Raw genomic sequence first — 23,753 nt, 5'->3', positions numbered from 1 at the left:
TTTTTTCAGAGTTTCATGCTCTGTTGCGATAGGTTGCAGCTCTTTGGTTTTCTTGCATACACATTGTAATATTGGATTGTATGTCATTTTTCCAGATATCTCTTTTAAAGAAACCGTACAATGCATTTAGTCTTATTTTACAACAGACCTGAAGTGAGATACATGTTTTGAGAACAAAAGTAGGGAAATAATGGAAGTAGCTTTAGCAGGCATTGTGTGGTTCCATTTTAAGTTCTATAATAATTTTATAATTTAAGTAGAGCTAAGTAGTAACTGCATTTTGTTTGTTAAAGGCTGAGCTCACCTTTTGAGTAAATAGGCTATGCAGACAAGGGGTCCTAGTAGATTAAAATACACTGTGCAGTTTTAAAGAAAATGCTGCTTAATGTAGCGGAAATACCTGTAAGCTCTTTTGGTCATTCCCAAATCCTGGCTAAAAAACTCCAACATTCTATACATAGTCGTACTGGGTACTTGGCAGGACACACAATCTGTTGATGGCTCCTTCCCAGCAACACAGCAGCAATTGTGCTCCCATGTTCAAATGCTGTGCATGCAGTTTGATACAAAACTGCACAGCGTATTCTACTTGGACTCCTTGTCTGCATATCACATTTTAGTCAGAAAGTGAACTTAGCCTCTGAAGCACAGGGGTTGATTTACTAAGGGCAAAATTACTGTGTACTTTGCAAAGTGCAGTTGCACTTCATTACTTTGTACTGGTTTCCTGATCATCATGGTCACTTGTAATATCCATCAGGGGCACAAATATTTTCATGGCAGGATTATAGGAATTTTAAAAAAATCTGCTGATTAGATATTAAGTTATATAGTAACATTTTAATATTTTTATTATAATGATAATAGTATCACTTTTTTACTTTTTCTTCCCTAAAGAATACCTCCTAAAAAAAGACATGGGGCCAGATTCAGAGAACACTTACGCTGGCGTATCTACAGATACGCAGTTTAAGTGTCCAGATGCGCCGTCGTATCTATGCGCGTGATTCCTTACACTAGATACGCCTGAAATATGGCTTCAGCCAACCAACGTAAGTTGCCGTACACTGTCGTATCTTGGGTGCATATTTCGCTGGCCGCAAGGGGTGTTTCCGTAGATTTACGCGATGAATATGCAAATGACCTAGATACGCCGATTCACCAACGTACTTGCGCCCGTTGGATTTAGCTACGCCGTTTACGTAAGGCTTACGTCCGGCGTAAAGTTATCCCTGCTATATGAGGCGCAGGTAATGCAAAGTATGGATGTCGGAACAAGCGTATATTTTTACGTCATTTACGTAAGTCGTACGTGAATGGGGCTGGGCATAGGTTACGTTCACGTCGTTGCCATTGAGCCGTCGTATCTTAGGGCGTAAATTTGACGTGAATCTGAGCATGCGCGCGCATGCGCCGTTCGTTCAGCGCTTCATTTACATGGGGTCACAATTCATTTCAATACAACACGCCCACTACCAGCCTACTTTGAATTAGGCGGGCTTACGCCGGCCCATTTACGCTACGCCGCCGTAAATTAGGGAGCAAGTGCTTTGTGAATACTGTACTTGCCTCTCTAGGTTACGTCGGCGTAGTGCATATAAGATGCGCTACGCCCGCACAGAGATACGCCGATCTCTGTGAATCTGGCCCATGGCCTTTAGTCTTGCTTCCAAGTTCAAAGCAGTATAGTATAGATTTCTAAGATGGGAGGATTTCTTATATTCAAATATGCTAATCTCCTAAACCAAATACCAAGAATAACTGATTATGTCTGCCAATACCGGCAGAATCAGGCACAATTATGCTGTATCTGTGCCTACCTCCACTAAGTTTTCACTGCAGTTAGGCTTTATTTTTTTTTATATTACTGGGACTAAAGCTCATTAATAGAGGAAACAATTCCCACTGGGCATCTAATGCATAACAATTCCATCAATGCCAGCAACTATTATACTGGATTTCTCATATGATGTTCTTGTAATTATTTTTTGTTTCTTTCAGCTCCCCAAGGAATGAAAAGTAATGATCTATGCACATAGACACCCTTTACCTCATGTGCCCAGATCAATAAGTGCGATGCAAATGACAAACATAATACATGTTCGCCCGAGGCAAAGTAAACTAAAGCTCTTTCATAAATTTGTTAAATGTATGGATACCAAAACACTGCTGCTATATCAGCATACACTCACTGTGTTCAGCTGCCAGGAATTCCGCTATCTCCCATAAGCAGCAAACACCATCAATCAAATCACAGAGGCACCAATTTCCTGAAAGTACGCTTATAAATTGTACCTCTTGTGTATTCTATGCCATGTTAAATCAAGCTACGGACAATGATATAGTACTTTAAATAGCAAGTAAAGCTTATATACAGTATATGTTTACACACATAGATAAATACAGGGAGTGCAGAATTATTAGGCAAATTAGTATTTTGACCACATCATCCTCTTTATGCATGTTGTCTTACTCCAAGCTGTATAGGCTCGAAAGCCTACTACCAATTAAGCATATTAGGTCATGTGCATCTCTGTAATGAGAAGGTGTGTGGTCTAATGACATCAACACCCTATATCAGGTGTGCATAATTATTAGTCAACTTCCTTTCCTTTGGCAAAATGGGTCAAAAGAAGGACTTGACAGGCTCAGAAAAGTCAAAAATAGTGAGATATCTTGCAAAGGAATGCAGCACTCTTAAAATTGCAAAGCTTCTGAAGCGTGATCATCGAACCATCAAGCGTTTCATTCAAAATAGTCAACAGGGTCGCAAGAAGCGTGTGGAAAAACCAAAGCGCAAAATAACTGCCCATGAACTGAGAAAAGTCAAGCGTGCAGCTGCCAAGATGCCACTTGCCACCAGTTTGGCCATATTTCAGAGCTGCAACATCACTGGAGTGCCCAAAAGCACAAGGTGTGCAATACTCAGAGACATGGCCAAGGTAAGAAAGGCTGAAAGACGACCACCACTGAACAAGACACACAAGCTGAAACGTCAAGACTGGGCCAAGAAATATCTCAAGAATGATTTTTCTAAGGTTTTATGGACTGATGAAATGAGAGTGAGTCTTGATGGGCCAGATGGAAGAGCCCGTGGCTGGATTGGTAAAGGGCAGAGAGCTCCAGTCCGACTCAGACGCCAGCAAGGTGGAGGTGGAGTACTGGTTTGGGCTGGTATCATCAAAGATGAGCTTGTGGGGCCTTTTCGGGTTGAGGATGGAGTCAAGCTCAACTCCCAGTCCTACTGGCAGTTTCTGGAAGACACCTTCTTCAAGCAGTGGTACAGGAAGAAGTCTGCATCCTTTAAGAAAAACATGATTTTCATGCAGGACAATGCTCCATCACACGTGTCCAAGTACTCCACAGCGTGGCTGGCAAGAAAGGGTATAAAAGAAGAAAAACCAATGACATGGCCTCCTTGTTCACCTGATCTGAACCCCATAAATAATTGAAATGGGTATATATTTTTTTTTTGTTAAGTTGCCTAATAATTATGCACAGTAATAGTCACCTGCACACACAGATATCCCCCTAAAATAGCTAACACTAAAAACAAACTAAAAACTACTTCCAAAAATATTCAGCTTTGATATTAATGAGTTTTTTGGGTTCATTGAGAATATGGTTGTTGTTCAATAATAAAATTAATCCTCAAAAATACAACTTGCCTAATAATTCTGCACCACCTGTATTTAAATAATGAATTGTGTATTTTCACAGATTGACAAAGTATATGAAATAATTAGCTGGTATAAACCCCAAAAAAAACTCAAGCTGAACTCCTTCAGTTGTTAGCCCTCCCACCCACCTCTACTTTTCTCTCCCCCAACCCTCTACTTTACTTAATTAATTGCTTGTTTAGGTTAAAAATATACTAAAATACTTACCTTAATTTATGGTCATGTAACATGCTGGAGTCCCAAGTTCCAGGTCTCTTTCCCAAGAAGGGTCTTTCTTTAGGTGTCCACACAACGGCCTCAATAAGATGAACACTTCCTATTGGTTGTCCAGAGGTAGGGTCCGTTCAGGATGCAAAAGATCGCATTGGGGTGAGGATGTCTAAAAGAGGTGACCGGTCTTTTGCAGCACGAGATACATAACACCGGTCATCAATTTCATAAGTAGTGCTGGCGAGGAACATGGACAACAGAGATAGATAAGTATAATTGTGCTTCTTCTGCCTAGTACACACAATCCGTTTTCACGACGGTCAAAAGACCGCCAGGAAAACCAAGGGGTAAAACCCCTGTACACACGGCCGGTTTTCCCGACAGGAAAACTGCCAGGAAAACTTTGGTTGGGAAAACCGGCCATGTGTATGCTCCCTCGCAGTGTTTCCCATAGGAAAACTGCAAGAAAAAAAAACGATTCAAATTTTTTTAACCACAGTTTTCCCAGTTTTAAGTAATACCTTTCCTTTTACATGCACTACAATCCCTTAAATGTTTTCCTCTTTTTGTCCTTTGAATCTGTTTAGAACATAATTTTGCATTTGTAAAACTCTGAACTGAAAAATGCTAATTTTCAGTTCGGAGTCTATCTGTCTGACTGCATACTAGCAGCTAGTACATTTGCTTGAGCGGTGTAAGTCCTAAGACAGATAGTAGGAGCCAACAGCAGATAGTAGTAGAGTCAGTAGGCTGTTGGTCAGGTGCAGATAAATCAATCTGAAACAGAGTCCAGGCTTCAGACAAATAGACAGAGTAATGACTGACAATAGCAGGAATAACAGGCTGATGATCAGCACACACATTCTGAGCACTAATGCAGTTCGAACATTTTGCAGGAGTAATCCAGGGCATGGCAAGAAAAATCCAGGGCATCAGAGAGAAGTCAGACAGCCTAATCAGTTCAAACAAATATGATGATTAATCACAGGCTGAATGTCCAGCACTCTACCTAAGCCTTCCTTTATTAGGACAGGTGTGCACATCAGAGACCTGAGCTGCAGTGCGAAGTAAAGATCAGCAGATGGCACGTTCAAGTTTCAGTTTTCTGAATAAACTGTGCTCAGATATTCCACCAGGATGTGAGTTTATTGTAAAAAAAATATTTACCACAATTGGTTTAAGCTATCATAGTAGCAAGTGAGGTAGTCAGAGGCACTAATTTTCACACAGATTATATTGCATCTTGGGAAATCTTCCTTTTGAGCAGGTGCTATCTCTTTACTCCATGAAGAAAAATAAAGGGCTTGATGTACTGCACTTGTAATTTTGCCAATAATGGGCGAGGATTATGGTGGATTCTGGCAGTGGAAGAAGCTGTGCAAAGATACCGCTCTGTTTGTCACTCTTTGACCCCTTAAATCAAATATAGACTTCACTTTGATGGAAGCCATACCAGCTGCACATACTCAATTTTCCTTAGCTCATCTGCTGCTCCCCCCAGCTGCCAGGAGCAAGGAGAAATATCCAGTATTTTCAGATATGAAGGAAGATCTGAATAACTCCTGTTCCTCCAATGTGAGAGCACTGCTACTTGTGTACGAAGCTCGTGGGGCCACCATTAGAAGAGATCCATTTTTTTCCCACTACATGTTCAAAGTTTTGAGAGAAGGTTTAGTCTTTACTATTGTACAATACTCCTTTGACCTTTAATGCAACCATAAGACAAAAAAGCTATATCACTCATTATCTAGCAGTACCTGTCCTTGACTGTAAGGATCCTCAAATATATTAGACCTTTCCAATTAATAGATGGCAGGGAATGAAAACATATGTAGTGACAAATATGACTCTATGTCAAGCTCTATACCCAAATCCTGTACTGTGTGCAGCCTTGCTGGATTTATATTGGACACCAATGTCCTGTTTTCTCCACAAAAATATAAAGAAAGGTCGAAAAAAATTCAATGTCGTGGCTGTTCCATGAAGTGTGAGATCTCTCAATCAGGATCCAAGCTAGTTGACCAATCCCTGCTCTGCTCTACTCATAAAGAGAAATTATATCTTGGTGGAATTGCTTTTGAAAGTCCTGGATTCATGTGGTCTACTCTTCCATCTCTGTGGATTTGGGGATATTATATTAACGCATAAGGGTAAAACATAGTTCTGAACATCATCACACAGCTGTCGTGGTTTACAAACTACAGTCATTCCAAAAATTGGACTTGTCATTACCCATTATGTAAACGTTAACCAAGCTGGACTGCATACTGCTTGTTAGATGACTAGTGATAGGCCAGATTAGCATTATGATGTAGACAAATATATCAGCTTCACAAATGAATTACATTTTTACAGCCAATATCTGTTACTTAAATTATGATAAAACTGATTAAAAAAATACTGTAGATTCACCTACTTTGAAAAATTCCTTAGTTGACCCAGCATCAAGTGTTCCATATGCAATTTCTGTTTGTTTGGCAAGGTCCTCAGCACTTTCAATTGGTGAAACCATTCTTTCAACCGTTAAAAAGGCAGCCAAATTAGCCGTATAAGATGAGATAATAATGAGAGTAAAGAACCACCATACGCCTCCAACAATGCGACCTGAGAGAGATCTAAACATGAATGTGTCAGTACAGGATTTCAGCTGCCATGTTTTTAAGTATTCACAGTTCATTACATACACTTATGAAACATGATAGTGCAGAGTACAGTGATGTCATCAAAACACAAGATATTTTTCAAATTAAAGACCACCTATACTGGAGTTATAAGGAAAATGACATGAAGAACATTTCCATCTTCAAGTGTTGTGTTTTAGGAGACTCTGTCACATTGTCCATTCATGGCAAAGTGCCATCTTTTCTTGAAGAAACAACCACCTATTCTAATTTGCTCATCAACTGCCAGGCCTGAGCACTGCATCCTGACAGAAGGTCAGATACTCCCCCATATCCGTAAGCACTGTTGGCTATGGCAAAGGAATGGAATAGTTGCACTGCAAAGTTAAGTATTATTAGGTGGCATATTCTAATCCTATATGCCTTCATGGCGTCTGACAGTTGGAGGAAGAGGGCATTAATAAACTTATCCTTTTTTACCCCTCACCTCCTCCAGCACTTTGAACATTGGTTATGATTACTTGCACCGCTGCTGCCTAGAAACCTTCACTATGCAGCCTGTTTGGTGTAGCACAGACTCTGGTGTGCATTTTCAGAAACACCCTTGTCTGGACCTTTGCCCAAATACATGGCCTTCATTCACTGGGAAACCCATCTCTTAGAAAGGGCCAGCGCTACTAAAAGGTGAACTAGGCAGCTAGGGGGCACTGCTGCCTAGGGTGCAGCCAGGGCTGCTGGCTTCTCTACTCTCTGCAGCAGGGGCATAGATAAGGGGGGTCCATTAATGTCACAGCAGCTAGGCTAATGTAGCTTTTCAGCTGTGGGTGTCACACTGCCACCCACCTGTCTTCTTCATGCTGATCGTAGTCAGGGTGGCCTGGTAGGGACAGTGATTACAGATCATCCCATTATATAATACATGTGTTTCCAGCCTGCCCGAATTGTAAAATAATATGCTGGCACTCGGTAAGTCCTGTGTAATGTTAGGAGGGAGGGACCTTTGAGCTTCAGATACCCATTGGCTGAGAAGGCATCAGGTGGTGGTGCCACTGCCTCCTCAGCCAATGGGTACACAAAGTGCACTGTCCATCATTCCAACTAAATCTTCATCCTGAAGGCTTCCTGTCTTAGTGGGTATGGGATGAAGTGGCTCTGTGAGGATGTGAGGAGAAATCTGCACACAAGATTCAGAACTGCATGCAGTGAGTGAAGGTTCTGCAGTGATTGAGGTGAGGCAAGAGAAAGTGTTTTGCCATGGCAGAAATAAAAGAAAAAAACAGGAGATGCCTGTGCCCCCCTTTAAAAACACTGATTGTAATACCACTCTAATTCTGTCCTTTTAGTGTGGCGACAGTAACCTGGCAGCTGTGCAGCATAGGTGTTGGCTTCCTGTCACCATGTTAAAAGGACAGGAATACGGGTAGTATTCCTGGACAGCTGCACTCCAGTAACCACCTTTAGGGCCCATGCACATTAGGCACTGCATGTGAAGTGCACAGGGATGCTGTGTGTTTCCTTTGCGCTTGCAGGTCTGTGCAAGGCAGGGGGGTGCAAGTAACTGGTCTTGCCTAGGGCGCAAAGTAGTCTAGCACTAGCCCTGCTATCAGGGGATCTCAAGAAAAGTCTATTTATATTTTCATATGGAAAATCGGCCAGAAAATGAATTATGGAATGTTGTATCTCTTACCCTCTACTGAACACTATTAACAATAAAATACAGACAATTCCAGTGTCATTTGGAGGACACATTTCCCAGTTAAGGTTGTGGATATCTGTAAAGATTCATCAGAGAATCAAACCATGTCCCACTCTACTGAAAATCAATAAAGCCCAGAGATGTAACAGAAACCAGATTATGTGGCCAGCGTGGGTGGCCATGAACATGGGATTGCTGGAGTGGAGGTGTGTATAGTTCTGCTTTAGGATGGCCACACATATCACAACCCGACCGTACAATCTCTTTTAAGCTCACAACACACATTACAAAATTATTTTACAATCCAGTTTAAATCCATCAACAACTACGGTATGTGCTGCAAGGACCTGCCTGATTGGATACAAATTAATTCCATAGATTAGATTGGTTCTGATTTTACATAGTTCAGTTAAATCTAAAGTTGACTGAACAAAGATTGTATGGTCAGATCGAAGCACGTATGATGAGCTACCAAAAACGATATAATGCCAGTGCCTGTCCAAACAATACATTGAATTATGCCCAACTAAGCAAGCTATTGTACTACGTAGTTGTTTTAGGTTTAAAGTAGATTGTACAATCAGATTTTATGACAACTATGTTTTAAAGGACCAGGGAATGTAGATCCAGGTTTTACCTGCAGTGCTAATTAATAAATCTTGTATTGCAGAACCACATAAAAGACAGTGGGCTGGAGATCATAGCTTGTAACACTGTGAACAACAGAGGAAGGCGGATTCTTTACACGGGACTTAGAAATGAAAGGATGTCCTTGGAATATTGCAGGGGGTGGTGGTGGGGCTGTGAGCCCCCTTCCCCCCCATGCATGGAACTGTTTACAATGTGACGTACAGCTCTTACAGCTTGTCTGCCTCTTGGCAATTGTTTTCTGTAAGTTTCTCTGGGTGTTTGTAAAGCATTTTCTCTGTGGAGACAAATCTTTTACTCATCTTTGATAAATTATTTAGTATTTTTACTTATTTACTGAGCCCTCCTAAGAGGTAAAGCTTCAGATGGCTGTACATTTGCACAGCTTTATTTATACAGCATTAGGTATTACTATATAGTGCACATATAAAGCTGTAGCCATAAAATATTCAAACAAAAAGGCTATGTCATAAAAATGCTCACAGATGGTTTGAGAAACACGAAATCTCTGTGCTGTGTGCCCACAAAGATGTCAGAATTGACAGCCATTTTCCACAGTCCTTATTAATGGTTTAAGGGGGGACTCAAGACAAAAAGCTAAATATGCAAATGCAATATATAAATATATATGTATAATATATTTTATATATATATATATATATATATATATATATATATATATATATATATATATACACACACAGTACTGTGCAACAGTTTTAGGTGGGTTTGAAGAAATGCTGTAAAGTAAAATATTAACATTTACAAAATGCAAAGTGAGAGAACAGAAGAAAAATCTAAATCAAATCAATATTTGGTCTGACTACCCTTTCGTTTCAAATCACCATCAATTCTTACCCTTTCATGTTTTGTACAGTTCCACAACGTCAGGGATTTTGTAGGATTGGAGTCAGGTGCTAATAATCATCAATTTCATATGGAGGTTTAAACCCAGTTATTGACTGACACAAAAACAGCAGTGTACGAGGCTTAAAACGGGGTGAAGATCAGCCAAACTCTGCTACTAAATGAGGTTGTGGAAGACAGTTTCATGTCACAGGTCATACACAATGGCAAGAATGTGCACAGCAACAAGACACAAGGTAGTTATACTTTATCAGGAAGGCCTCCCCCAGACAAACATTTCAAAGTAGACTGGGGTTTCAAGATGTGCTGTTTAAGCTCTTTAAAAGAAGCACAAAGAAATGGGCAACATTGAGCACTGTAGATGCAGTAGTCGGCTAAAGAAACTTAAAACAGCAGATGGACACGGCATGCTTACTTCTCTTCGACCTCGGAAGATGTCCAGCAGTGCTATTAGCACAGATTTGGCAGAAACCAGTGGGACCCAGGTACACTTATCTACTGTCTAGAAAAGTCTGGCCAGAAGTGGCCTTTATGTTAGAATTGCAGCCAAAAAGCCATACCTCTGAAGTTGAAACAAGGCTAAGTGACCTAACTATGCACAAAAACATAACAAACTGGGGTGTAAAAAAATGGCAGCAGGTGCTCTGGACTGATGAGTCGAAATCTGAAATATTTGGCTGTATCAGGAAGAAGTTTGCTCGCCGAAGGGCTGGAGAGTGGTACAATAATGAGTGTCTGCTGGCAACATGATGAACATCAACATGAAACATGATGGAGGTCCCTTGAAAGTTTGGGGCTGCATTTCTGCAAATGGAGTTGGAGATTTGGCCAGGACGAAAGGTGTCCTCAATGCTGAGAAACACCGGCAGATACTTATCCATCATGCCATACCATCAGGGAGGCATGTGATTTGCCCCAAATGTATTCTGCATCATGACAATGACCCCTAACATACATCCAGTGTCTTTAAGAACTATCTTCAGTGTAAAGAAGAATAAGGAGTCTTGAAAGTTATGGTTTGGACCCCCACAGAGCCCTGATCTCAACATCATTGAGTCTGCCTGGGATTGGAGAAAAATCAGAACACATTGTTCAGAGAAAAGGTTGACTTTAGAGGCATAGTGGGAGACAGACAAAATATTTTATAAAATCAAACAATTTTATTAATACATATTAAAATCTCATACTAACAACATTAAAACTATGACCGTCAAAGGGGAATGCTTGTTCACATAAACCAACTGCAACTCTGGAATTGATAAGGGCTACACACTCATATATAAAATATATTTGTAATGTACACAGATTGTTGTTCGAGAACAGGTGCCCAAAACGTTGCTCCAAGTCCAGGCTGTCAACCTGTTTCACTCTAGATATAACTTCTTCAGGACAAGTTGGGTTGTAAATTATGCTAAATGCAAAAAAAAAAAAAACAAGAACATTACATGTTTGTAAATACACATTGAAAAATATATCAAATCTATATGCCTGTTAAATTCTGGATAATTGCAATGATATCACTGGTGGACTGCTTGCAAAGAAAGATCTTGGGGGCAGACACAGGAGCAAGAAAGAGACTAGCAGGTCCAAACAGACCCACATAAAAGGTAATAGCTAGGAAGACTTTTGCTATGACCCCCTACAGATTGCTAAAAAGCATAAAAAAAATGATGTACAACATTGCAAGCACCCAGAGTTTATGTTAACGTGCATATAGATTTTATATACTTTTTCATTGTGTATTTATGAACACTATTTAATATTCATGTGCTTATTGCATTAAGCATAATTTACAACCACAATTGGTCCGCGTTGACAGCATGCACTTGGAGCAATGTTTTGGGCACATGTTTTCGAGCAACAATCTGTGTACATTATAAATACATTGTATATATGAGTGGGTAGCCCTTATCTATTCCAGAGTTGGGGTTGGTTTATGTGAACATGCGTTACAACTTAGGGGGTCATTGTTTTTATGTGGTTATAAGATTTTATTTTTGTACTAATAAAATTTTTGATAAAAAAAATAAAACATTTTTGTATGTTTTTTCTGAACAATGTGTTCTGATTTTTCTTTTGTATTTTAGATGTGGCACGGTAGGAGTTTCTAGATTTCTGTCTGGGATTACACGAAAAGACAGAAGGACTTGAGGCAGCTTACATCCACTGAAGATCTGTGGTTAGTTCTCCAAGATGTTTGAAACAACCTACCTGCCGAGTTCAACCAAAAACTGTGTGCAAGTTTGCCTAGAAGAATTGATGCTGTTTTGAAGGCAAAGGTGGTCAAACCAAACATTGATTTGAATTAAATGTATTATCTGTCAATTTACTTTCTATTTTGGTAACTGATAAAAATAAAGTATTAACACTTCTATTTCTGAAAGCATTCCTAATTGACAAAATGTTTTTACCCCTGCCTATAATTTTTGAATAATTTTTGAACAGTAGTATATATATATATATACTATATATATACTATATATATATACTACTATATAAATCTTTCACCACATTAAAACTCTTGTGCATCTGGGGTTTGTGCTCTCCCCCACCCAGGGAGTGCCATAAAAACCCTAAATAATTCTAATTCATTTTATATTGTTTTTGGTGCTAAACTTAGGGTGAAGTTAACATGGTTTAATCCAACATGATGTTCCTTGGATGAATTAGCTTCTAGAGGATATTTTATTAATACAAGTGACTCAGGACTTGAAGCGCTGGATCAGTGGCTAGATACTTTTTTTTCTCTTCAAACCTTGTGAAGGCAAATATGTGGTGAACGTATTCAGAGGGATACACCACAGCAAGTTTGACCCAGGAGCTGAATTTACATGTGCACATTGGAATTTTATTATCATTCTAATGGTCTTGCACAAAGGGGATTGTGGAAAGTGCCCTACAGACTCTCAAAAGGAGATTGGGAGGGATGTAACAGCTTTACTATTGAGCTGGAATCCATAATGAGGCGCTGAGAAGTACAGTTAAAGTACGGATCATTTTGGCTATAGCAGCTTTCACTCTTCTGGGAAGAGGAAGGGTGCATTTTGTTTTCAAATACACTCATATTTTAAATGAATGAAAGAATTTAAATACATTTTTTAAATTTGCACATAAAAAAAACAGTTTCTAGTCTATGGGGTAGCGCATTTTCTAAGTGGTTAGCACTTCTGCCTAGCATCACTAGGGTCATCGGTTTGAATCCCAGCCCTGGCACTACCTGCCTGTAATCTTTATGTTCTCCCTGTACCTGTGTGGGATTCCCCCAGGTACTCAGTTTCCTCCCACACTCCTAAGGCCCCGTACACACGGCCGAGGAACTCGACGTGCCAAGCACGTCGAGTTCCTCGTCGAGTTCTGGGATGAAGCCGCGGAGGAGCTCGGCGGGCCGCCTTTTCCCATAGAACAACGAGAAAATAGAGAACATGTTCTCTATTTTCTCGACGAGCTCCTCGGCGGCTCCATCGAGCCAAAAGTGTACAGACGACAGAGTTTCTCGGCAGAATCCGGGTTTTGACCCAGATTCTCGGTGAATTCTGCCGAGAAACTCTGTCGTGTGTACAGGGCCTCAGGCATGTATTAGGTTAATTGGCTCCTGTCTAAATTAGTACTAGTAGGTGCATTATGTGAGTTAGGGACCTTAGATTGTAATTTCCTTGAGGGCAGTGACTGATGTGAATGTATAATAAATATGTATAGTGCTGCCTAAATTGACGGTGTTCTATAAGTACTTCTAATAATATTAACAGTGTTGAGTACTCCTGGGATATGCTATAGACATTAAAACTGCATTCTGATTGAGGCAAGAAATATTATATTTATATGTCAGAGTTAAAAAAAAAAATGTGTTTGTTCAGTGTACACAATCTGACATTTCGTTTGGAAATTTTGCATACAAACCTTGGTGATATATCACATCCTTGCTGCATGAAGGCTCCAAGGGAGAACCAAAGACTATTGAAAATCCCAAATTCATTTGGAGGTTGGTCACTGGGTCCTTCCTTTCCATCTTCTGGTTCTTCCGTATGCCACTCATAAGGACTAAATCGGCTTACAAGGAAAAGAACTACGCTGACGCCAATGTAGGCAAAAACAATGCACATCCAAATTTCATAAGCCAATGGGTCCAAAAATGAAAAGACTCCAGGTTTTGATTTTTGTGGCTTTTTTATCATAATGGAAATTCCTAAGCTCATGAAAGGTTTAGAAAAATCAATGACCTCCTCTCGCACTAGGGTGATAGTCAAAGGAGCCACAGCAATCTCAGCTTTCTGTAAAACAGAGGTGATAATTTATAACATTTAATAACATTTTCCTTAAGAACACATGAAAATTATAAGAATCTAGGACAGTCTACGAATGTTTCCTCATAACCAAAGGAAAACTCATCCATGCTGGAATCAATTAACAAATTGTGCAAATCTGAACAATGGATTCTGAATGAACTATTATTTTAGATCCCATGGCTTAGACCTAGTTATTTTACATATCAAATATATGCATTATTAAGTTTGTAAAACCATTTGAAGAAATGTGCAGAATGGTGATAATACAATGTAGTCCTGCGGAGTTTTACAAAAACAAACCAATTCAACTTTTTTTTTCTTGTAACTAGTACAAGAGATCAAAGAAGAATTATTTCCAAGGTTTATTACAGTGTCATCAATTACAACACCTATTTACTGACATAAAACCATGTAAAAATGAATTGTAAGTAGGTACTGTGACAGGGCAGTTATCTGTCAGGGTGTATTTCACCCAGGATTCTCAACTGGGCAGGTTGAGGGGCTCCAGAGTGCTTGTCTAATTTGGAGAAAACAGTTTTCTCAGTTTCCTCTGTGCCCGGTAAAATTTGGTTTGGAACCTGGAACCCGGAGATTACGCAGGTTTTAGGAGAGGGCAGGTGGGTACTGGTCTTTTTGTAGAGTCAGGACCAGGGTCCTGGGCTCCGCCCTCCAGAGGAGTCGATGTGGATTAAAGGGAGCAACCACAAGCATGAATGTCTGCGTGGTGCAGTCTGACAGAGCATACAGGGGACCCTAGCCTGTGGGCTGCAGCAGGAGAGAAGCTGTGAAAGAGAGAGTGCTAACAAAGGTATGGCATTTGTACATGAAACCAGGGACACTGTTACACGGTCAGGAGGAACAAGGCACAAAGCCACAGCAGCGGTTCTGCTAAAGAGAGCCAGGAGGCTGAATTGCACTTTATTTTTTGCATTGATGGTGGAAACCTGTGTGGGCAATGGTTTGTTTTGTTGGACATTTTGTTTTCTTTCTCTGCAATAAAAGTGGGCCAACAAGCCCTTAAACAAGCCCTTAAACAGTCTCCACTCACTTGCATACACACTATCAGACTAAATTCCGACCATGCCAAAACACGGTGACGTAAAACACTACGACGAGCCGAAAAAAAATTAAGTTCAATGCTTCTGAGCATGCATCGACTTGATTCTGAGCATGCGTGGATTTTTCTCCGATGGAGTTCCACACAGACGATCGGAATTTCCTTTCGTTTTTTTATCCATAGGAAAAATTTAAAACATGTTCTATATTTTTACACCGATGGAAACACCTTTTTTCATCGGACAAACCGATCGTGTGTACATGGCTTAACAGTCTACTTAGGCACCTCAAACTCCTGGGAGTCTTGGGTGCTCGCGTTTTCCTCATGTTTGCATGGTTTCATCCTCTAACCCATATTTAACTCCAGAACTTAGCAGTTACATAGGGGTGAGAGGATAGAGCCACAGCAGGTGGCAGGGGACACAGGCATCCAACATTGTTTAAGTACTGATTGCCAAAGAGTCATACAGAGGCTGAAATGCTTCAATGGAGGGGAAGTAGGAGACACAGTCCACCAGAGAAGTGAGTACACTATCTCTTCTTTAGCAAGAACCCTTCAGCTCCATTTTTAAGAATCTGATAGGGATTCATTTTCACAAAAATTATACTTTTACTTTACTTTAAAATGACAGAAAAGAATGACAAAAAACAATCACAGTAAAGCCTTGTACACACGACCGAGAAACTCAACAGAATCCATCAAGAAACTTGGTGGGAGAGCTTTTTTGGCGGAGGAAAACGGTCGTGTGTACGTTTTTTCATAGAGGAAACTGTCGAGGAACTCGACAAGAAAAAAAGAGAACAAGTTCTCTTTTTCCTCAACGGGAGTCTCAATATCCTCGTTGTGTTCCTCGTTAGGCTGGTTTTCGACAAGAAACTCGAGCGTGTGTATGCTAAGAAACCCGCGCATGCTCAGAATAAAGTATGAGACGGGAGTAAAAGTAGCATTTGTAATGGAGATAACACATTTTTCACGCTGTAACCGACTTAAAATTGCAAATCGTCTCTTACCAAACTTTTACTTAACACGCAGTAACATGAGATTAGCAAAAGCAGCCCCCAGGGTTGTGTCAGTGGAATCGAACTTCCCCTGCCATTGTATGTGTTGTACGTCACCGCATTTGAGAACAAGGAGATTTTGTCTTGACCGTGTGTATGCAAAGCAAGCTTGTCGAGTTCCTCGACAAGCCTAACAAGGAACTCGTCGAGGAAAACTATGTGTCTTTTCCAACAAGTTCCTCAGTCGTGTGTATGAGGCCTAAGTGACGGAAAAAAAACCAAGGACAAAAATACTTTACAGTACTGATCAATACAAAAACAGCCACCACAACTAAGCAAGAACAGCTTTTGCTCCTTATCATACTCATGCCCTGCATACATTTGCAGGGTTCTGTATTGAGACAGGTATTCATTTGCTGAACCTATAGTAGTCACTGAAATATATATTACTGAAAGACAACAAAACAATATTTCCACTTTTGGAGTCACTCTGGAATTACACCTACTTTATTTGTGGTACACATTTACATTAGCATAGCATAACTTAAAAAAAATAGCTACGGGAAATAGTTGCTACCTGTTTAGTTGCCTTTTTCTTATTGAAGCTTACCCTCCTATGTCATGTTAAAAGGAGGAAGCTGTGGGAAGTTAACCCTCTCTGTAATGTGATGGCAGATTCAATTATCAGTTGTAAATTAGATTTGAACACTGCCTGTTCACACAGGGTTGAAGATCCCAATGCTTGGTTTCTGCATTGTATGTTGAAAAACTGTCCCTGTCTGTCCCTGATTTGTGCAAATTAAGTTAAAAATTTAAGAGATATTAAAAATATATATTTTTAGTTATGCTATGTGAATAGAAACACATAATAAACATATTGTGGGGTAGCCTCTACTGTTAAGTACTGCTCCAGATTCTGCTCATCTATCTTGTGATTCACAGGTGCAGGCCATAACAGCCCATTCCAGCTCTATTGCGCCGCAATGTCTTTGTAAAAACGGCCACACACTGATAACATCACTCTTTCAGAATGGCTTTCATCTGACAGTCCCCATTCACAGCCACACCTCTATGATTCATTTCTCACTATTGTATTCACTAGTTTTCCATGTATGTATATGGAACATCTTTACCCACCTATTTTGAGTACATTTACTCATTTTGATATGGCCTATAATAAACACGTCTTTTGATACGTGTCTGTATGAAAACTATGTTTTTGCCAGTTACCAACATATGCTTTTGATTGTTTTTATTGGATTTAATTTATGGAATGCCCTCCTTCCTTAGCCACCACCATTTCTACCACTAAGCCAAATCAAGTCGAAACACATCAGGAGGTGTGGCTATGGACAGGGACAGTCAGATAACGGACTTGGAATATATTTTTTCTGAAGGAGTGACATAATTTGTGTGCGGTAGTGTACAAAAACATATTTTGAGGGTTTGCAAAATGTGATAAAAAAAAATTGAAATACACTTTAAATGTGGTTTGTTTGTAATTAACAGAGTGTCTTATGTAGGTACTACAGCTATACAATTGTAAAATCTGGAACTTAGTATGTAATTATGAGATATTATATGCTTACCCCATATACAAGCTCCCCCACCATTCCATTCCAGATCTTTGTGTCTGAATCTCTTGCTCCATATTTTCCATCGGGAACAATGGCAATTTTATACTTGATACCAATATGTTTTGCAATTTCATAGGCCAGATCTACACAATATCCTTCAAACTTATCATTTCCTTCCAACAGCTCATGGTTTTTCTTGTACATTACATAAGGGGCTTCCTATAATGAAAAGAGGAGAGCTTGAAAGAGAAACATGCTTGGAATGATTTGAAGTGGAGGTGCCTTATGTTCTCATACAGGTTACAAGATGTCTACACAATCCTGTTAGAAAATTACATAACCTGGAATACACTAAACAATATTTATTGCACTGGTTACAAGGTCAAAGAGTATTTTCACCTTTAGGCAACAATTTCAATCCAGAGCAAGATGTGGCTCCAACCATAACCTATTATCTAGAAATAATATATGATAATTACCATACTATCTGCAAATTTGGACTGAGTACAACATCTACCATATGACTTCACAAAAACTGGAAAAACCCCAGCAGCCAGGTTTCTAAATTTTACAGCTGATGCTTAACTTTTATGATCACTGGAATCACAGGCTTTCCAGAACCATAAAGTGGTTAGTGGCTCTTAACCTCCCTGGCGGTATGATTATTTTTAGATTTTAGGTGCTGAAAGCGGTACCATTATTTTGCATGGAAATTTGGCATTTTACATTGTAGGCCTGTAATTCTTAGGAATAACTCACTTAAATCTGACCAAACATGAGTCTAGTAGACATCCCGGGTATGATAAAGTTTGAAACAAAATTATAAATTATAATATAATAAATAACTATAAATAATTATAACAAATAATAATATAATTATAATAAAAATTATTCAATAATCAAATTCAAAACACTGAAATTTGCTCAGTTGCAGAATTTTTGCTGTCATTACTTTTATTGTTTGATGACGAATTTCCCCACAAATCACTATCGCTCAATTCTGCAAGTGATTCTAATTTATTATCGCTGTTTTCTAGCTGGTCTAAAACCACTTTTGACATAAAGGGACACTTTTTGGTTGGACAATCTCCAGTTTCCAGGCAGAAAGAACAGTTTTTATTATATAAAAGTGCATGTAGGACACTGGGCAGACCACTAGGGACAAAGGGGGTGTGTATTTTTGTCATACAGTACTGTAATCTATACGATTACAGTATACTGTATGTATTGTGTGTATTAACTTTTTTGAATTTGGCGCCGATCTCCGCCGCCGTGAGTCGTAACGTCGCAGGGAACGGAGCTCGGCAGCACAAGGCACTGTGTCAATCGAGCGAGGACACAGCTCGATCCCACAGCGGGGAGGCATCGCAGGATCCAGGGACAAGGTAAGTAATTCCCTGCCTGTGGACACTGCGAGGCGATCCCGAGTCTGACTCAGGGTTACCGCTTTTGGTTCTAAAATTCCACCCCGAGCCAGACTCGGGAATACCGCTCAGGGGTTTAATAAGACACTTGACTGGCCTTATAACAACAGTGCTGAACTGTTGGCACTTTCTATACACACTTATGTTAGTCTTGAAATTAATCTCTATTTCTCTGTGGAGACCCTTAGATTCTAGGCTCAGGCCATGCACTCCTAACTCCCCAAATCAAGATTAAGGCATGCCTCTTTCTGTTACTAATGCCAACTCCATGTTAATAACTTTCAAATACCAGCACCTCTACTGTCCATGAATGCTATGTCATTTAACAGTGAATGATCAAATGCAGACCTTAGTGCCTTGGAAAGGTGGAGTATCACCTCAACATGGATAGCTTTTATGGCCACTACTAAAATTGATATTTTACTTTGGCACTTTTGTGACCTTAGACACTTTTTAGGCCAGGCCAGGTTCACTTTAAATTATAGAACAACCTTAGTTTCTGTCCTGGTAACAGAATAAATAATTGTAACAAAAACACTGTGCCAAATGCTACTAGGCTTCAGACTACATCTGGGATAAGGTGATAGTTTGTGACTTACTTTGCCTTGATAATTCATGACAACATACACACTTCAACAGCCCTCTTACAGCTGGCAATCGACTGTACATAGATTACAGCAGTACATACACATTTATGAATTTGCAAACACATAAAGGTGAAAATACCTCTTAAAATGCAGTGCATTTCCACTGGATTTATAATTTTTACAAACAAAAACTTTTAACAAACACCTTAATGTAATGAAGACAGCTTATACACTGAAAAGTACTAAAAGAAAAATGTACTGATGTTACAACACTTTTCTAATAATACAACAAAATACACAAAGGATTTCACAGTTTAAACTCCAAGGATCAAAAAGATGTAAAAACAACAGGTACAGTGTTTAAAAAATATGAAATGTGTATATAGGTGCCCATTATAGTTTTTCCAATTGTACTTGTGATATCCAAATATCCATTTGATGTAATGCCGCATTTTACTGATTCGTTTTGGTAATGATAATTTCAGTTGAAATAGAAAGTGTAATTTGTTTTTTATGCAACTATCTACACTTGGATTACAAGAGATTGACTGGAAGGAAGCAGGAGATCATTATTTTGTCCCACTACTTAATGTTTGAGTTATGTGAACTGTGAACTCAAACATACTATATGTAATGAATATATGTTAATTATCTTAATGGATTCATTAGAAAATTTCTATATCTCCATAATACAACAAGCAAATTATTATACAATTATTAATTCTACTTAAGTAGTAAAAGTGGGACTATGTATACGTAAGAAGCAAACAAAACAAAACTAATACACAAGTGTCTCTGCAGTTTTTGTAACCATATTACCTTTCAAATTCAGAGATCTATTTTATTTATAGCCATGTTTAGCGAAGATAATGCAGATTTCAGTGCTACCTCTATCTTTTCAGGTGACACAAATTAAAGAAATAATAAAAATATTTAATCATATGGGGGGAAAAAAAGCAGCTTTAGCTTGAGCCAAACTAAAAGATTGTCGGCGGTGTAGTGCAATTTTAATTAATTTATTAAAATATAAGAGCACCATATCTCTTAGAATTTTTAACTGGAAAAAATCCACTGGTCATTCTCTTGGTTGGTTGATGGTACCATCCATCAAAGGGTGGGCTCACAGTATACCACACGACAATGCATAGCATATGACAACTGTTATATGGCGTTATCATTGCACTGCTTACTTTTTTTTTTTACTTTTATGTTAACTATATTCAGTGCATTCATTTATCGCAACCCACATAAATCCAGCACATTGGTGTTAAATGGCTTATACACAGTAAGGCTTTTTAACTTTTTGTGTTTGCATTGGCATCTCTGCCCAAAGACGCTGGTGTGAACCAACACAAAGTATGCAATATATAAAGCCATAGCCTATTTTTACTACCTGCTAAACTAGGGAGAGGTTAGAAGTTCCCCATCTGGGAGGTTTCCACTCAAAGAGACAGCAAACAGAAAGTGTAGATCTGCCAAAAAAGGTTTTTGCTTTACATACATATTCAACTGTGTTCTTGAATGGTGAGTGAATTAGAAAAATCAATTCTAGAGCAGAGGCTGGCACTGAGACTGTAAATAGACAAATGTAATGTCTAGCAGAAAATATGTGTCTGTAATGCAGTATCATTCTAGCATTACTATCAGACATTTAATTAAACATAACCAGGTTCTGTAAGGCATGCAAAGTCCTGCCTGACTCTCCTGTCTTCACAAGTGATGATCCAGCCAAGTATATGCTTTAAGCTCTTGTTTTTATAAAGGGCTTGGTGTTGTATAAATTAAAATTGAGTGTGCAGAGAGGCAACTATAGAAACACAGTGCCACAGTAGTGGGACTAGTTGATTAACCAACAAAAGCTATGGGATGAACATTCATAATTCACGAATATATTTGCTTGAAAATGCCTCTGTTCGATTTGCAGGCAGTTGGACCAAACAGATCAGAGTGCTCAGGAATCAGAAGTCATTGAATCTGAACCTCATTAAAGTCAATAAGAAAAAAATGATGGGTTTTTGTGGGCTTCTGGAGGGCAACTACAGCAGCCAAATGCATAACAATTATATGGGGAGCCCACTAAATTTTAATGTTGCTATTGAAAAAAAGTTAAGAATGGGTACAGCGTTTGGGAGGGGCATGTTATGCCACTTCAAGATCAACATTCAATTTACAGCTTTGTAGGGTGATATCTGAGACTTCCAACAGTGACACCATGGGGGAGATTTACTAAAACTGGAGCGTGCAAAATCTGGTGCAGCTGTGCATAGAAACCAATCATCAAAGCTTAACTGAACAAGCTGAAGTCATAAGCTGATTGGCTACTTTGCAGAACTGCACCAGATTCTGAGTGCTCCAGTTTTAGTAAATCAACCCTGTATGTTGGCTACTCAAATTTTGCTTTATATGACAGTATTTTTTTCAAACCCTTGTACACAATATCATAAGCACCCTGAAAACATTTTAAAGAAAAGTAATTTAAAGTGAAAGGCATCTTTCTTGTAATACGAGAGACAACTGGTGTCAGGTTAACAAATGGTATGAGCTGTGAATTGGTCTGCTCTCATAAAAACCCTTAATCAACATTGTCAGAGGACACAAGGTTCTTTTCTTAGAAGTTTTAAGAAGATAGCAAGCTAGAAACAGAAATAGACTTTACAGTAGGAATTTAAAACATTTAAAGTTTTAAATGTAAAGCTTTACATTTAACTCTTTTAACTTTTTTGTTTTATTTATTTTAAATGCAATTCTTTAACACATATATATTTATTGTTTTTTGTTGTTTTGTGATGGGGGAGGGGGGCAAGAGAGGGTTGAGGGTTAAAAAAAGGCTATGTCAGGGATTGCCTAGGTTGGCACTGGGTTTGGTGGCCAGCACTATTGGTTTAGGAATCAGAATTATTACAGATACGCTATGGTATGCTGAATATAGAGACAACAGTAACAGCAGCAGCACCACCTAGCAGTGTGTACTTTTAATTTTGTAAATACATTCTATCACAGACAGAGGACATGTGGAAGCCATCTGAGAACCAAGTTTGGTTCATGTTGATAAAGACTGAATAGCTACTCTTTCTAAGAAGACACTTGCAGCAGGGTAGGCCAACACTTCTAGCGCATGTTTCACAAGCTCAATTCCTTGGTACATTTTATACACTCAAAAGTCCATGAAGTCTTTTCTTAACTTCTGAGGTTGTTTGTTGGTTTTGGAACTGGCGCCGACCTACTTGTTGACCATCATATACAAGCAATGTCTGTGAGTGCTACCTGGGGTAAGACCTGCCTGCTGCTGCTGAAAGTTGGAATGCCTCTGTTAAACATTACTTGCTGGTGATGGTTCTAATGATGCTGCCTGTTTGTCCCCTGTGGGTAGAAGAACTGTGTCAGGTAGCAGAGGCATCCCTGCTGGCATCGGGAATAGCTTTGTATAAACACCTTAAAAGCACCACCTGGTAGTGATACATTGGGGTTTATTTACTACAACTGGAGAGTGCAAAATCTGGTTCAGTTGTGTATGGTAGCCAATCAACTCCTAACTTCAGCTTGTTCAATTAAGTTTTGACAAAAAGAAAATGGAAGCTGATTTGGTTTCTATGCAAAGCTGCACCACATTTTGCACTGTCCAGTTTTAGTAAATCAAGCCTCGCATGCGGTAAAATATATTAAGCCATTTTGGTCTTGTAGCATGGATCCAAAGAGGTGGCACAGGGTACTTTGAGTGGTCCTCGCAAAAAAAATGAGACAGAAGCAGAGAGGCCTTAAAGTCTCCAAAAAAAATAGTTTGCATTTTTTTAAATGTATCTCTTTTGTTATAATAATTTATGTATGTGTTTATGCTTTTAAATTTTGTACTATATTAATTGATGAAACCCGCTAGGGGTGAGTGCTACCTGAGGCCAAGCCTGCCCGCTAAGCACTCGCTGCCTCAGAGGCCCAATGCATTATGGGATAGCCTGCTGAATTTTTCCATGAATATCATAGTTTTAAGCGTTCCTGAATCGAATGTGCGATATCCTTGCAGAATTAAATTTTTAGCCCAATAATAACAGCAAAAGCATGGATACAGTAAATGGCTATACATTATTATGACCACTAGAAACCATAATTT

General features: G+C 39.2%; 1 protein-coding gene across 7 annotated transcripts in view; it reads right to left on the bottom strand.

Moving 5' to 3' along the window:
* The window catches only part of GRIA4 (glutamate ionotropic receptor AMPA type subunit 4), a 430,528-nt gene that overhangs the window by 27,520 nt on the left and 379,255 nt on the right, over window positions 1-23,753 (bottom strand). For all 7 annotated transcript variants that reach the window (XM_040340234.1, XM_040340233.1, XM_040340232.1 and 4 more), the window contains exons 10-12: window positions 17,650-17,856; window positions 13,620-13,990; window positions 6,307-6,505 (exon numbers count right to left, since the gene is read on the bottom strand). In XM_040340234.1, the coding sequence (XP_040196168.1) occupies window positions 6,307-6,505; window positions 13,620-13,990; window positions 17,650-17,856 (777 nt within the window). The remainder of the gene's footprint in view (window positions 1-6,306; window positions 6,506-13,619; window positions 13,991-17,649; window positions 17,857-23,753) is intronic.

The sequence above is a fragment of the Rana temporaria genome, chromosome 2, assembly GCF_905171775.1.
Source record: "Rana temporaria chromosome 2, aRanTem1.1, whole genome shotgun sequence".
Lineage (NCBI taxonomy): Eukaryota > Metazoa > Chordata > Amphibia > Anura > Ranidae > Rana > Rana temporaria.
Note: the sequence above shows the minus strand (reverse complement) of the source record. Positions and strands in the feature narration are given on the sequence as shown.